The sequence below is a fragment of the Lampetra planeri genome, chromosome 21 (genome assembly GCF_965212315.1).
Source record: "Lampetra planeri chromosome 21, kcLamPlan1.2.h2, whole genome shotgun sequence".
NCBI lineage: Eukaryota > Metazoa > Chordata > Hyperoartia > Petromyzontiformes > Petromyzontidae > Lampetra > Lampetra planeri.
The window spans coordinates 2211614-2227587 of record NC_136127.1 but is presented as its reverse complement, the minus strand read 5'-3'; the positions used below and the strand labels follow the sequence as shown (position 1 = coordinate 2227587).

The 15974-nt window shown below is 45.9% G+C and overlaps 1 protein-coding gene across 1 annotated transcript in view; it reads left to right on the top strand.

Annotated features, from left to right (window-relative positions):
* The window catches only part of NEB (nebulin), a 212268-nt gene that overhangs the window by 89169 nt on the left and 107125 nt on the right, over positions 1–15974 (top strand). The window contains exons 62-79 of the mRNA XM_078603725.1: positions 119–223; positions 616–723; positions 820–1131; positions 1247–1450; positions 2883–2987; positions 4303–4410; positions 4511–4822; positions 5793–5996; positions 6417–6521; positions 8011–8118; positions 8246–8557; positions 8830–9033; positions 9651–9755; positions 9888–9995; positions 10211–10522; positions 11711–11815; positions 14283–14387; positions 14829–14930. Of these exons, the coding sequence (XP_078459851.1) occupies positions 119–223; positions 616–723; positions 820–1131; positions 1247–1450; positions 2883–2987; positions 4303–4410; positions 4511–4822; positions 5793–5996; positions 6417–6521; positions 8011–8118; positions 8246–8557; positions 8830–9033; positions 9651–9755; positions 9888–9995; positions 10211–10522; positions 11711–11815; positions 14283–14387; positions 14829–14930 (3024 nt within the window). The remainder of the gene's footprint in view (positions 1–118; positions 224–615; positions 724–819; positions 1132–1246; positions 1451–2882; positions 2988–4302; positions 4411–4510; positions 4823–5792; positions 5997–6416; positions 6522–8010; positions 8119–8245; positions 8558–8829; positions 9034–9650; positions 9756–9887; positions 9996–10210; positions 10523–11710; positions 11816–14282; positions 14388–14828; positions 14931–15974) is intronic.

Genomic DNA, 15974 nt, shown 5'->3' with positions numbered 1-15974 from the left:
AGTTTTCAAACTACTTTCCACTCAATGGAGATTTTTGTGACCCATATTGGACGATGTCGCAACACGTATGACATCACATGTCTGTGACTCCCCCTCCCCACCCTGTTTGTGTACACAGTGGCTCTACAGAGATGCCTGGGACAGGGACAAGCTCAATATCCACGTGATGCCTGACACGCCAGAGTTCAATCTGGCAAAACAAAATGCAGTTCAAATGAGCAACGTGAGTCCCCCACACCCAGTCACTTTGTCCGACAGCACTGTGCCAGTTGAGTAGATTCCTAAAAACAGCATTCTCGAGTGTGCAATTATCTGGTTCTACGGTTGAATGTCGTTGTCATTCTGGCGACGCTTCAAGTTGGTCAAAAAATAAAGTATGCTCTGTCACACATTAGAAAGTAAAATAGTGTGTGGCGTGAAGTATGGAATGTGAATATGTTTTAAATTTTGCTTGCACAATTAAATATTTTAAAATGTTATTACTCCAACACGGGCATAATGCATTGGGTCTTTAAACCAGTAAAACAAAAGCATCTCGAACAAAACAAAAATCATACGTTTAATGGTCCCAATAATGGCACGGTCTGTTGTTTTATTTCCTCTGTTACGAAACAGAAACTATACAGGCAAGGCTGGGAGGACACTATTCAAAAGGGCTACGCTTCAAGATCAGACGCCATCGCCATCAAGGCTGCCAAGGCCTCCAGAGACATCGCCAGTGACGTGAGTTTATGAAGGAATACTGGAACCCGCTGAAATCTGTATATCCACATTTCTGCAGAAGTAATGGTTATCATCGTTTACCTATTGTGTCCACAGTACAAGTACAAGCTGGCGTATGAGAAGGGCAAAGGGCACATGGTCGGGTGCAGGAACATACAGGACGACCCCAAACTCGTCTGGTTCATGCACGTGGCGAAGATGCAGAGCGACCGCGAGTACAAGAAGGGCTTCGAGAAGACCAAGACCAAGTACCACAGCCCAGTAGACATGATCAGTTTGGTGGCCGCCAAACATTGTCAGAAGCAGGTCAACGACTTCAACTACAGGACCTTCCTGCACCAGTGGACCTGCATGCCTGACCAGAACGATGTCATCCAGGCCAGGAAGGCCTACGAGCTGCAGAGCGACGTGAGATATATTTAAAATATATATCACGAGCTATAAATATATGTTGTATTAACTTCTTTCCCATGTGCGGTGTTTGTTTTCTCATTGAATGTTTATCCTCGACAAACTCTTGCAGAATATCTACAAGGATGATCTGAACTGGCTCCGTGGCACCGGGTGGTCACCCGATGGATCTCTGGAGCACATGAAAGTGAAGCACGCTGGCAGGATCCTGAGTAATAAGTTTTACCGCCAGAATCCCGACAGCCTCAAGTTCACTTCTATAGTCGACGACCCTGTCATGGTGCAGGCCCAGGTCAACGCGAAGCAGCTCAGCAATGTGAGTTGCAATCAGACATCTAGTTGCGTAAAAAACGTAATAAAAACAAATGTCAATTCATCATCGTTTCAAGTGGATCCTACTATTGTATGGTCGGTAATTTTTTTAAATAAGCGTTATTCGCGTGACAGGAAACCAGAGAACTCGCATAAATATGAGGGGATGGCTCTATAATCCAATCGGATAAGTCAGAAACCCATACACGCTACTGTCTTATGTTAGCCACCTCAACAATCATTAACTTCAAAGAAATATGGTTTATATATTTATACAGTTATATGTATATTTAAATTATCACAATGACAAGGGATCTATAAAATTGATTTGGTGGATCATAAATCGAGAAATTAGAAATGAAATTGGCTTAGTAACCATGGGAAAACCCGATAATGTCTGAAATGTCTCTATCCTTCGCAAGTTCAGTGCAAGAGATGATCGCAGGCTGGTGCGTTGTAAGTTGAATTACAACATGACCACAGAAGGGACAATGGTAATTATAGGCACAAGAAAGATAGTTACCATCGACGTATAATTCAGGAAATGTAAATGGCTCGAGGTGTAAAATAATAAAACGGGTGTTCCCACTTTAAATAAAGACTTAACCACCATAGGAATCGCCAATGCAATGACTATATAAGAAGGAAGCAGAGAGCATGCTGTGCAGAATCGCAAATAAACATGATGGGTAAACGGGGAGGTGCGAAGAATGAGAAAAGCCAAAAAAAATAATTTACGAAGGACTTTGTACAACCATTGGGATAAAAAATGAGAAACTGATTCGGAGAACACCGCATAGTGATGATTGAAAGTATCTCAGCAGGCAATGGGAGCAGGAAAGCATGAAATAAGACCTCTAACGTGCATGGCACTGGAAGGTCGTTCGTTGGGTTTACGTGAACGTCGGGAGGGTAAACTGGACAAGGGCTCACGGCACGTGGAGAGAATGGCCCGGGCACTGTGCGCGCCCGCTTCACGCCACACGTTAGTTTCACAGCCGCTGGAAATTATTCGAAATAATTTTTTTTTTCCAAAGCCACATGATATGGCCAAATATTTGTAACGGGTATAGAAGACAGGTGTCAGTTTTGTTGCCAGATAAAAGGGTAAAAAAACAATTATCATATTTTGCTACTGCTGGCAAAGGAGGTTCCAGTGGTCTACAGAGAGCTGTTAATAAGACAATTAAAACGAATACAAAAAGATAACAAAGATCCTTTAACTGTCAAAACTATAAAAACTAACCTTTATGGTTGGGATTACTGATCACGTTTGCTGGGAATAAAAGCCTGGATTTTAATAAGTTATTCATATCTATGTTTGCACAAGCAGCACCTTCTCGCGTGATGTTGTGAGCGGGATACTTATTACTAATGTGATTGCAGATCTGTGTGTTATTCAAATGCTAATGCCTGAACGTTTTTTTCTCTCACAGAAACTATACAAAGAAGCGTGGGAAAATGCCAAGACCTCAATTCATGTCATGCCCGACACTCCTGAGATTATGCTGTCTAAACTGAACAGTATGAACGTCAGTGGCGTAAGTAGTTTTTTTGGCCTTTGATGTTGCAGTTTTCTCTTACACTGTGAAAGACGTTCACAACATTGCCGCAGTTGCGCACTGCATCACGGAGTCCGTCAATAAACCTGGGGACCTTTGTGAGCGACGGCTTCCTCCTGGTTCTAACGTTAAAGGCAATATATGTTCAATAACTATAATGTAAACTATAATTATAGTTTATAAACTAAAAATCATTTTTTTTTTGGTGCAGCACGGGTAGTCCCCGACTTACGAACTGGTTCAGTTCCTGAGACCCGTTCGCGAATCGAACCGTTCGTAAGTCAGGACACAATAATGCACCGTATTTAAATGCGTATACAGTCAGTGTTATGAAATGTGTCACACTTCAACGAAAAGGGGAAGCATTGTTAAACTCATAAAAAAGGAGAAATATTGTATATTCGCATGTAATACGGAATAGTAAATAAAACATTAAGTAAAGGAACATGAATTTAAAAAAATACATCTTTTATTTTTACTTCCATTGAGTCGTAATGCAGGCTTGCTTGTCGGAATTGGCCGAATGAGTCACCACGATTACACACACAGGGCACGCGTGCACACACACACACACCGACGACAACGATCCCCCGTGTAGCCTAAACAGACTGTTCGGCAAGTGCTGGAAGCGAGGAGCAGCACCTATGAAGGCCAACACGACACGAAGGGTGGGTGGCCAGCACTGTGCCCGGCCACCTTTGCCTCCTCAGTGGCGATGTTTACACGCCGCCACAGGTACTCATTCGAGGCTGAGTCGCCCTAGGGGAGGCCCAGGACCCATTCACATAATTGTCACTTGTGTTTGCTGTGAGTGGGAATTGAACTCGGTTCGCCGGGTTGTTGGCGCAGTGTGCTAACCATTGCACTACCGCGCCTCACAAACACACATGGGCTCCCGCACGCACGCACACTTGCGTGCACACACATGCACACTCAGTTTCACACACACACGTGTGCGCGCACACACATACACAAGCAGTCACTCCCAGCGAGATGCTCAGACTCATTACGGCTCTTGGAGGATTGCTCCACTGAACAAAATAGTTCCGCAATTCAGTTTGCAAGTGTGAGTTCGCAAGTGGATGTTTAAAAAATTCTTATCTTATGAAAGTTTATTCGTAAGTGTGGATATTCGTTATTTGGGTGTTCGTAAGTTGAGGACTACCTGTATTTTCCTACGTTATTATTTGTTTTAATTGCATTATGTATGTTATACCAAACGTAATATTTTTCCTGCTTGCTCTCACTGTGGCTTCTGCTATACATATTTCATCAATGATTTTTTTACTTTCAGAAACTGTACAGACAAGGTTGGGAGGACACTATTCAAAAGGGCTATGCCTCAAGATCAGACGCCATCGCCATCAAGGCTGCCAAGGCCTCCAGAGACATCGCCAGCGACGTGAGTCAATAGTTTTCCCCAATTCGCTGCCATTCTGTTTTCAAGTAATCACATTGCTCGAGCTAATCAATAACACCGGCTTCTTCGTTGTGTTACACAGTACAAGTACAAGCTGGCGTACGAGAAGGGCAAAGGTCACATGGTCGGGTGCAGGAACCTGCAGGACGACCCCAAGCTCGTGCACTGCATGAACGTGGCCAAGATGCAGAGTGATCGCGAGTACAAGAAGGGCTTCGAGAAGTCCAAGACCAAGTTCCACAGTCCTGTAGACATGATCAGTGTGGTGGCCGCCAAGCATTGTCAGAAGCAGGTCAACGACGTCAACTACAGGACCTACCTGCACCAGTGGACCTGCATGCCCGACCAGAACGACGTCATCCAGGCCAAGAAGGCCTACGAGCTGCAGAGCGACGTGAGTATCGATGATTATTCAGCAATAGAATATTTGGCAATTACAATGCAAGGCTATATGTATACTTTTTATCCCGTTCACATCCAGTATTTTGCGATCAGAATTCATTTTCTCTTTTATTTTTTGTAATTCAAGAAAAAATACTGTAATAAAGAATTAAGTTATTCTCTTCCATTGCATTTCTCCCTTATATACATGTTGTGCAACTTGCTGTTTTGCGAAAGTTCAAACTGTAAATAGTTAGTAAAATTAAGCAGTGTCAATACAAATTGCAGTCGTTAACATTTTTTTGTTGGAATAATTTCATGGGATCTTTAACGTCCACAGTGAAGCAGACATCGAGCATTCTAACGGTGAATAATCTTAATATAGAACCTTTCTTTCCAGTATTAAAATATAACAATAAGTTTTACCCTTTCTGGAAATAAAACAGGTGTCAACATGTTAAAACACCAAACAGAATCCTTATTCAAGGAATCCTGTCTGCATTAACCACACGTACTTGTGGTGAACATGCAAAAAAAACAAATAAAGAATCCCGCAGTATTAACCAGAGTGGCCATGGGATTTCAACCGCCAACCTGTGAAACGAGCGGCACATGCGCTCCTGCTTCCCAATGCCCTCGCCCTGTACGGTCAACGCCGAGTAAGGTCGTAACCCAATTAGTACAGCCTCACTAAGAATGCACACCACTAACTTTACACTATCGCAAATGCTCACGTACGCTGACAACCACTGAATATATGGGATGATGATGACGATGGTGAATTGAACTTGTGAATGTTGAGCTTTTCTGGAGCGCATGTTAGCCACTGTTGTTCAGTCATCGGGTTCACCAATGATAGCACAACAGGGGTTCGTATTGGCTGACCAGGACGTCCGTTCCTCGTGTCATTTAATTTAAGGGAAATTCGCCACTCTCGCCAGAGAATAAGTTTGTTTTTGTTTGTTTTTATCTATCACCATCAGTGGCTGTACAAATCAGATTTGGAGTGGCTCCGTGGTTGTGGCTGGCAGCCTGATGGCTCCGTCGACGTGGAGAAGGTCAAGAAGGCTCAGGAGATTATCAACGAAAGAAAATACCGGCAACCGATATGCAACCAGAAGTTCACCAGCATCACCGACCTCCCCATCTTCCTTCTGGCCAAAACAAACTCTGCCCTCATCAGCGAAGTGTGTTCTTCATGACACCTATATGCTGTTCACATGCTGTCCATGTGCTATGTACACACCGTTTCTATGCCATGTACTTTTGGATTAAATTGCTAGTCTGACTGCACCATGGCCTCTCGAAACTCGGTAAAGGAAACGTTTAACATCTCGATTGACATAACAAGATACGATTTAGTGTCAATGCATTTGTATCAAAATTAGTATTGTCACTTCAATAATACGAGTAAAAAAATACAAGTGTGTGGGTTTGAATAATGTCTATAATGCAGAATAACTTGGCAGTAATTGTAATAATAACTACAATAGCTCCAATAAAATGTATAATGAAGCACTGGTACATGGATAGCTTTATACATATCTTGGGGCCGAGGATGTATTATGAATTGATAACATCTGGGTATGTTGTGCTGGCATCCACAGAAAGTATATAAAGAAGCGTGGCAGACTCAGAAGACGTTGTGCCACATCCCACCAGACACTCCGTTGTACGAGCTGTCGAAGGTCAACTCCATCAACATCAGCGACGTGAGCACCCCGCCTGTCTTCCTTGTGCTGTTACAACGGGCGACTGGACGAGGCTATCTCTCAGAGTAGACCTCTCTTCATTGTTGCTTAAAAATGGCAATTATATTATTGGGTCGTTTCAAACAAAGCCTTTATTTACACACCCATTGAAACTCCTAATATCAAACTAAACTCTAAACTATTTTAATTTTTCCCAGGTAAGGCCCATTGAACCTATATAGCTCTTTAAAAAAATGCTTCTCTTTCTCCCCTATTCTTATAAGACCATTAAGTATTTTGGAAACAATAAGGAAGCCACTACCTGGGAATCTGCAAAAGAAAGCTGTGACCATGTTGATAAAACTAAAAACTAAACAGTTTTATTTTATTTTACGAGGAAAGACCCGCTGAGCTACCGTAGCTCTTTTTCAGAAGTGACCTGGCCACAAATGATAACCCAACGAAGTGGAATATCATCACGTGGAAATGTATAGTAGCCAAATACTCTTAAACGCATGTTTGTAGATGTCGAGGGAAAACCAGAGGATCCAAAGAAAAATCCATGCGACTGCAAGGAAAGAGACATGCAAGTTCCAAATATACAGCAGGCATCAGGGTCAGGATTGAACCAATGACCAGTCTACTATGCGAGGTAGCTAACATCTCGCCACCTTGGCGCCCTGTAATCCTTTAGCCAGTCAAGCGTTTCAGGTTTTGCATTTAGTAATTAAATTAAAAAAGAGTATATCTATTTATTTATTTAAGAAGCAGGAACTTTAGTGTCAGGAATAAAATCTTATTCATGAGATGATGGACGCTTGTGTTGCACCCGGAACGTCGTGATTTATTTTATTTATCTACCTACGTGACTTTACCGAAAGAACCAAAGAGTATGGATTCCTGCAGTCACGAAAGCTTCAAATCAAGAATATTCATGAGAAGTTATAATCCGTACAGATAAGTACTTGCCGTACTGCCCTCTGCTGGCTACCTTGCAACCTGTCAGGTTTGCAAGTGATGCACAATATGAATTCTACATCATTCATAGAGTCCCTTTATAAAGCGCAGGAAGTGACACAGCCGCGCCACAGGACAAGTTTTGACAATACCACAATAACAATCCTACTACTTAAAAACGACATAAAAAGGTAGTTTAAATATCTCTGTTTAATATTTGAGCTCATATTGAACCATTTTTAACCAATATTGTGTTTCTCTCTTTCATGGGGGAAAATCCCCCGAAATATTGCATGTTTTTTTAATTCCACATCCTCAGTGGTGCGCAAATGACACATCTATGTTGTATGTTGAACTTTTTTTGCACCGTACTTAGCCAACCGCGTTCGTGGGGGGTCCGGGGGAAGGACAACAAATTCATATTTTAAAATACATCACTCTACGAATGTATCGCAGTAATCAATGTAATGTAACTTCCACGTGTAATGTAAGGAAATAGACGCCACTTCCTCGAATGTTGTATAATGTGCGCATCCCTGGGTGTGGAATGCAGAAACTCTACCGGAAGAGCTGGGATGAGACGAAGGTGAAAGGCTACCACGTGGATAAAGATGCCATCTCTGTCCTGGCCGCCAGGAAAGCCAGAGACATCGCCAGCGACGTGAGTTCACGTCGTCAACGCCCGTGCCACCTTTCTCCCGTTCGGGGCTTCGATTACAAACGCTCGTTTAACAAACTAGTTCTCCTGCTTTTTTTGACCTTTCGCGATGATCCCTTTGCGCGCACAGATCAAGTACAAGATGGCGTACGAGAAGGGGAGGGGACACCACGTCGGGTGCAGGAACATACAGGACGACCCCAAGCTCGTCTGGTCCATGCACGTGGCAAAGATGCAGAGCGAGCGCGAGTACAAGAAGGGCTTCGAGAAGTCCAAGACCAAGTACCACAGCCCCGTAGACATGATCAGCGTGGTGGCCGCCAAACATTGTCAGAAGCAGGTCAACGACTTCAACTACAGGACCTACCTGCACCAGTGGACCTGCATGCCCGACCAGAACGACGTCATCCAGGCCAAGAAGGCCTACGAGCTGCAGAGCGACGTGAGCACATGTCCCACGGTGTAATTACGTCAAAATGGTTTTCATCATTGATATTATTGCCAGTACATGAACACCACGTGGACGTATGTGACCAATAAAAAAGGCAAATGATGGTGGTAGTGGTTGGGAGATGTTGATCACAATGTGGGGCGAAGTGGTCACATGTTCCATGGATTTCGGTGTCTTGCTACCACCCCGAGTTACGCGATTAAAAAAGCCCATTTGGTATAAGCATGCGTCCAATGCGTTTTTCTGTTTCCCCACACGGGCAGTGGGTGTACAAGGCGGACCTGGAGTGGCTCCGTGGGTGTGGCTGGTTGCCGGAGGGCTCCTTGGACGTGTTAAAGGCCAAGAAGGCCCAGGAGATCCTCAACGACAGAATGTACCGGCAACCTGCCTCCTCTTTGAAGTTCACCAGCGTCATCGACTCCCCCGAATATCTCCTGGCCAAGACCAACGCGGACCAGATCAGCGGAGTAAGATCCCCCCCCCCCATCCCTTTTGCTGTGTGTGTCCAGCTTGATTGCATGCTTGCGGCCCTATTTTTATTTGACCACCACACTCTCCACCAACCACTTCTCTGGGATTTTGGAGGCTTGTGCCTCCTGGGATTAAGTGACTATGCACAGGGGAGACGCTAAGATAAGTTACACTCTTTGTATCGTGGGTATGTACTTTTAAGTCTGCTTTTTGGGAGAATCCACCTATAGTCCTACTTTTTGTATTTACTTATTCGTATTGAACATAAGACTAACTGTTATTGAACGAGTCAAGAGCATATTGCCTCATTAACTCATTAGCATCTGGGAGTAGCAAAAATCACCAGATTCAGTATCGCGCTATTGCCGTTTGCCTGCTCATTAAGCCGAGCACTGAAAATATGCTTCTAATATTTATTGCGGACAATGCTGGATTATTTTTTCCGCCTGAGGACGACCGCTTGTGTTGCGATCGAAACGTCGTGATATATTAGATTTTTTTTTTTCTACCTACGTGACTTTACCAAAAGAACCAAAGACTGTGGAGTCCTGCAGTCACGAAAGCTTCAAAACAAGATTAAGACCCCATTTCTGTCCGTGTTGTTTGATTGCAGTGGAAGTACAAGAAAGACTGGGAGTTAAACAAAACCTCGATTCACATCATGCCGGACACTCCAGAGATTAACCTCTCGCGTGCCAACGCGGTCAACGTCAGCAGGGTGAGTGAAGTTTCTCCTCAGTTTTATATTAAAAATAAAATACGCACTTTTTTTTGGTTTTACCATTTTTATAATTGACATTTGTCAACGTCTGTGCCTTACTCGAACGTTTGTGCGCCTTGTTCTCAACAGAAACAATACAGGAAGGGCTGGGAGGACGCGCTTCAAAATGGCTACCACTTAAAGACGGATGCTATTGCCATCAAAGCTGCCAAGGCCTCCAGAGATATCATCAGTGACGTGCGTACCTTGAGAAGATAACTTTCTGTTGTATTTTATATGCACTTGTTTCCGTCTGTCTGGCGATCGTACAGCTGCGATGTTTATTTTCACGATATTAAATCGGATGTTACAATATGCTTGCTGGAAGAGAATAACGGATTATTATTTTTACTACAACCACCAACCACCGTGATTACCTCTGCTCATTGCCCCGCATCTGTTCGATCCTGCAGTACAAGTACAAGCACGCCTACGAGCTGGGAAGAGGCCACCTGATCGGGTGCCACAGCGTCCACGAAGACCCCATGCTCGAGCACTGCGCCAAGGTGGGCAAGATGCAGAGCGACCTGGAGTACAAGAAGGACTTCCACAAGACCAAGACCAAGTGCCACCTGCCGCACGACATGCTCAACGTCGTCGCCGCCAAGAAGTACCAGGGGATGATCAGCGACATCCCCTACCGCACCTACCTGCACCAGTGGACCTGCATGCCCGACCAGAACGACGTCATCCAGGCCAGGAAGGCCTACGACCTGCAGAGCGACGTGAGTTGCGGTTCCCTTGGACGAATGCGTCCTTTGCGAAAGTCAGGTCCTCTTTATCTCAGGTGATGCAGAGGTAATTCAACATAGAGTCACGCTCCGTTGAGCATGGAGCCACACTAAGTCAGTGTAAAATACATTTTAAACGAACTCTAAGCAGCATGAGTGACGATGCGATCTGCTTTTGTTTGTGGTGCATCCGACTCTATGTCTCACTCCCTGAGTATATGAGGAGAAGCTGTACCCTGTACCAGCATATTTGACCTGATGAACAGAGCAGACCATACAGCATTTAACGATGCAATGCCCCAATGCACAAATACGAAGGAGACGGCACAGCGATGATGATACACTCCGCTGCTCCTGATGCGGTTATCTGGCTTGACCCACCTGAATGTGAAATTGTAGTCATTTTCTCTGCATTTACATCAGCAGCTGTATGGAAGAAGAAGACAAGAATGTGGGAGGGGGGGCATTGACTTCAGTAGGGCGGAGGTGCAGGGCATTATTCCTCTGCAGTCCCATCTAGCCCCTCCGAATCTTCGGTTTGTGTTTTCTCTCTGCACAATTGCTGGGCACAGTAGGCCCAAGGGCCCGAAACGGTTGGCTAAATACGGCGCAAAAGAAGTTCAGCATACATAGATACAAGCGGGCAGCAAAAAACAGCACTATTGAAAATAGGTTTTACCATTTTTTCTGGCAACAAAACAGGTGTTAAGATGTTAAAACACCAAACTGAAACCTTTTACCAGGAATCATGTCTGCATTAACCACAATACTTGTGGTCAGAATGCAAACAAAAAACATACTCTGATAATGATCAGAGTACGTTTTTTGTTTAATGCAGACATGATTCCTTGTAAAAGGTTTCAGTTTGGTTTTTTAACATCTTAACACCTGTTTTGTTGCCAGAAAAAAGCGTAAAAACCTATTATCATATTTTGGTACTGGCAAAGGAGGTCCCATGAAGCACTATTGAAGTTGCGGTCGAGAACAGCGTCGTAGCACGTTTCTTGAATTGAACAGGGTTTGGAGGGAATGGAGACGATGGCAGAGGGGGTTCCAAAGTGGAGCGGTGCGAGGGAAGAAGTGGATAAGAGCGGTGAGGTGATGGCAGTGCGGTGGTTGAACACGGTACGGATTTCCTAGTTGGCGGGCGGTTTGGGAACGCTGTCGTGTGGTGCCTTGCAGATCATCTACAAGGCGGACCTGGAATGGATCCGTGGCTGTGGCTGGCTGCCCACTGGCTCTTTGGACGTGGAGCATTCCAAGAAGGCCCAGAATATACTCAGCAACGTGAGTGTCAGCTGACTTGAAGATCTTGGCACAGCTAGCCAACGTGTTCGTTCATTCAGCGTCTGCTGATCTCTTCATCTGCCCGCATGTCCTTGTTGAACATTGTTGCGCATCTCCATTCTTTATCTTGGTCTTGGTCTTTTCCCAAATAATATTTCTTTGGTCACCTCCTTCAGCTCATTCCCTCTCACTACCCCCTGCCTAGTCACCTCCTTCATCTCATTCCCTCTCACTACCCCCTGCCTAGTCACCTCCTTCAGCTCATTCCCTCTCACTACCCCCTGCCTAGTCACCTCCTTCAGCTCATTCCCTCTCACTACCCCCTGCCCAGTCGCCTCCTTCAGCTCATTCCCTCTCACTACCCCCTGCCCAGTCACCTCCTTCATCTCATTCCCTCTCACTACCCCCTGCCCAGTCACCTCCTTCAGCTCATTCTCTCTCACTACCCCCTGCCTAGTCACCTCCTTCAGCTCATTCCCTCTCACTACCCCCTGCCTAGTCACCTCCTACATCTCATTCCCTCTCACTACCCCCTGCCCAGTCACCTCCTTCATCTCATTCCCTCTCACTACCCCCTGCCCAGTCACCTTCATCTCATTCCCTCTCACTACCCCCTGCCCAGTCACCTCCTTCATCTCATTCCCTCTCACTACCCCCTGCCCAGTCACCTCCTTCAGCTCATTCCCTCTCACTACCCCCTGCCCAATCATCTCCTTCAGCTCATTCCCTCTCACTACCCCCTGCCTAGTCACCTCCTTCATCTCATTCCCTCTCACTACCCCCTGCCCAAACATCTCCTTCATCTCAATTCCCTCTCACTACCCCCTGCCCAGTCACCTCCTTCATCTCATTCCCTCTCACTACCCCCTGCCCAAACATCTCCTTCATCTCATTCCCTCTCACTACCCCCTGCCCAGTCACCTCCTTCATCTCATTCCCTCTCACTACCCCCTGCCCAATCATCTCCTTCATCTCATTCCCTCTCACTACCCCCTGCCCAAACATCTCCTTCATCTCATTCCCTCTCACTACCCCCTGCCCAGTCACCTCCTGCATCTCATTCCCTCTCACTACCACCTGCCTAGTCACCTCCTTCAGCTCATTCCCTCTCACTACCCCCTGCCCAGTGACCTCCTTCAGCTCATTCCCTCTCACTACCACCTGCTCAATCAACTCCTCCAGCTCATGTATACGAATAGACACAAAGACAAAACCCCCCTTATAGCCTCAACAGACTGTTGGGGCAAGTGCTGTTAGCGAGCACCTATGAAGGCCGGCACGGCACAAGGGGGTGGGTGGGTGGCCAGCACCATGCCTTTGTCTCCCTCGTGGCAATGTTTTTACGCACCACACCAGGTACTCATTTGAGGCTGAGTTGATCTAGGGAATGCCCAGGACCGGTTCAGACAAGCATCATTGGTGTTGGCCGTGAGCGGGAATCTAACTTGGGTCGCCGGGTTTGTAGCACAGCGCGCTAACCACTACACCACCGAATAGTCACACATACACACTCGTGCAGCCCTTTTGTCAATCCACTGCTGGATGAGGGCACCCCCGCATGCCGTGCGGGCCGTGGCAGTTGTTTCACCGTACTTCACCATGCCGATTGTTGCGTGTCGGTCAAGGTGAGGAGTAAAGTGACCATAATGGTTGCTGCTGACCACTGCGGTACCACGCAGCAGCCTATAGCACTTGTGTCATGCACGTCGGTTCCCCCCAGTCAAGCACTCTCCAAGCTCAAACCTGCTTCTTGCTCCTGAGCTCTCACAAAAAATCAGGTGCATTCTGGGTAATTGGTCACAGGCTGAGTAATCATATATCTGCGTATTGGTAGCACTACATTGCGTCCAGACCTGATGCAGTTGGCATCACACAGAGCAAGGAGGCATATATAGACTGTAAGCGTATGTACAGAGGGAGAAGCAGTCAGTCATGGGCAGAGGAGAGGGTCTGAACCATTGTTAACATATCTTTCACCAAACGCCATTCCTTGCTCCCCTATGAAGCCCAGGTTTACAGTCATCACATGAGCCGAAGGTACAACAAGCACATTTGCACGTGAACGGAGAAGATTGGTAAAAATATAAAAAGCATACAAACTCTGTGAAAAGGGCTCGGGTATATAAGTGAGCGCGGGCGTTGGGGAAACTTCGATAAATGGTATAAGCCTCTAATGGTAATCACAGCACACCTTCAGTTATCGACAGTAAAAGGTGAAGGAGCGGTGACTCGCTCGCACCACTGCTAGCGGAAGGGCCTCTACTGGTGGAAGCTCTAGAAGAGCCTCTCCAGAGGGTTTTTCGCCTTCTAACCCATTGAAACAGCTATTTTAACACATTTTCACGTGAATGACTAATTGACATATAGCACCTCAAAGAGTGCCGATTTTTACCACGCTTGCCCCACCTATACCTAACCCCGCATTGTTGTGCAGCGTTTTTGACTCTTGTTGTAACTCATGTTGCAGAATAAATACAAGGCCGAGGCTTACCAGGGCATGAAGGACTTCAGCGTGGTGACCGACACGCCAACCTACATCAACGCTGTGCTGAGCGCCCACCAGCTCTGCGACGTGAGTGAATCCCTCTCGTTCGCCGTTCGTGACTCTTCGGCGCGTACGTTGATCTTGTGCACGTGTGCACGTTGAACTTCTTTCGCACCACCATACATAGCCAACCGCGCTAATCGGAGGTGCGGTGGAAGGACATCAAACTTAACACAAAAAGCAGTTTGAAGAAATGAGTTTTATATAGATGTACACGTGCATTGCTCGAGTGGCTTCTTGAGTTTGAGCAGTTTTAGTTTGACTTGGCAGCACGTGGATTCTTAGTCTGGGGATTTTATTTAGTTATACTCTAATTCTCCTCGATTAAAGGAGTCAAAACGTCGATGGAATTATTGTTGTGTACATGTTGTCATTTAAAGAGCACTTTTCGTTATTTTCTCAGTTTTGAATCACACGCACTGCTTTGAGTGTGTGGCACGGAAAGTCATGACCAGAATGCCGTTACAGTACAAGTATAAAGAAGCATGGAACAGGGACAAGTCCCACGTGACGGTGTCGGACTGCCCCCTGTACGACGTAGCCCGCGATGCTGCACGGAACCTCAGCTCGGTACGTCGCTCGCACTACTATGCACTGTGGATTTTCTTACATTTCATCCACACACAGTGCAATAGCGTTATACATAAAATACATACATACACCAAGGGGGGCGTATATAGACTGTGTGAGTCTATACGTATTTACAGAGAGAGAAGCAGTCAGTCATAGGCAGAGGACAAGAGGAAGGTCTCAAGCCTCGACCTAAACAGGGGCAGGGAGCTGACAGCATGGATGGCTGGATTAGGGACATACAGACCCAAGAGCAGCATAGGAGAGGGAGTGACCTCCCATCGAGCAAAGGTTGACTTGGGGTTCTAAAGAAGACCTTGGTTGCTGGAGTGGGGAGTACGTGGAGGGGAGTAGTTTGAGATGAGAGGGGAGAGGCAGGGGAGTGCATAGAGGGGAGTAGAGTGAGATGATAGGGGAGAGGCAGGGGAGTATGTGGAGGGGAGTAGAGTGAGATGAGAGGGGAGATGTCGGAAAGTGCTGGAGGGGAGTAGAGTGAGATGAGAGGGGAGAGGTAGGCAGGGGTGAGTTCATGGAGGTTATTGAAGGTGACGAGTGTGATCTTACAGGTCACTTGGGACTGGATTTAGGTCATTTAGGTCGATGAACCCCAAAAAGGTCTAATGCCTGTGACATTTTGAGATTGGGAATGCGCCACACTGAAATTTGTGTTTGTAAGTTAATTATGGGCCCAGTGTGTGACGGGTGAATTTAACCATTTATTAATGACGTCGCTGCTTTATTTCGTTGCAGTAAATGGCAACATATTAAAGCATGGCTACGCAACTTAAAGGCGTAGCTTTCTAATACAGCTCGAATGCGACCACACATGGTGCATCAAGGGCACTGTGGCGAAGCATAAATTGGATGTTGTGCATAATCTCGTGAAAAATTCTCAATTACGATCCTTGACAAATTGCTGCACTATTAAGCAATGAAACAAACCTCCACTGATGATTAAACTCGCACACACACTCACAGTCTTGTGACGGCTTGTAACGAATGGGTGGGGGGGGGGAAATGCCATTAAATATGTGCGCGGCCTTG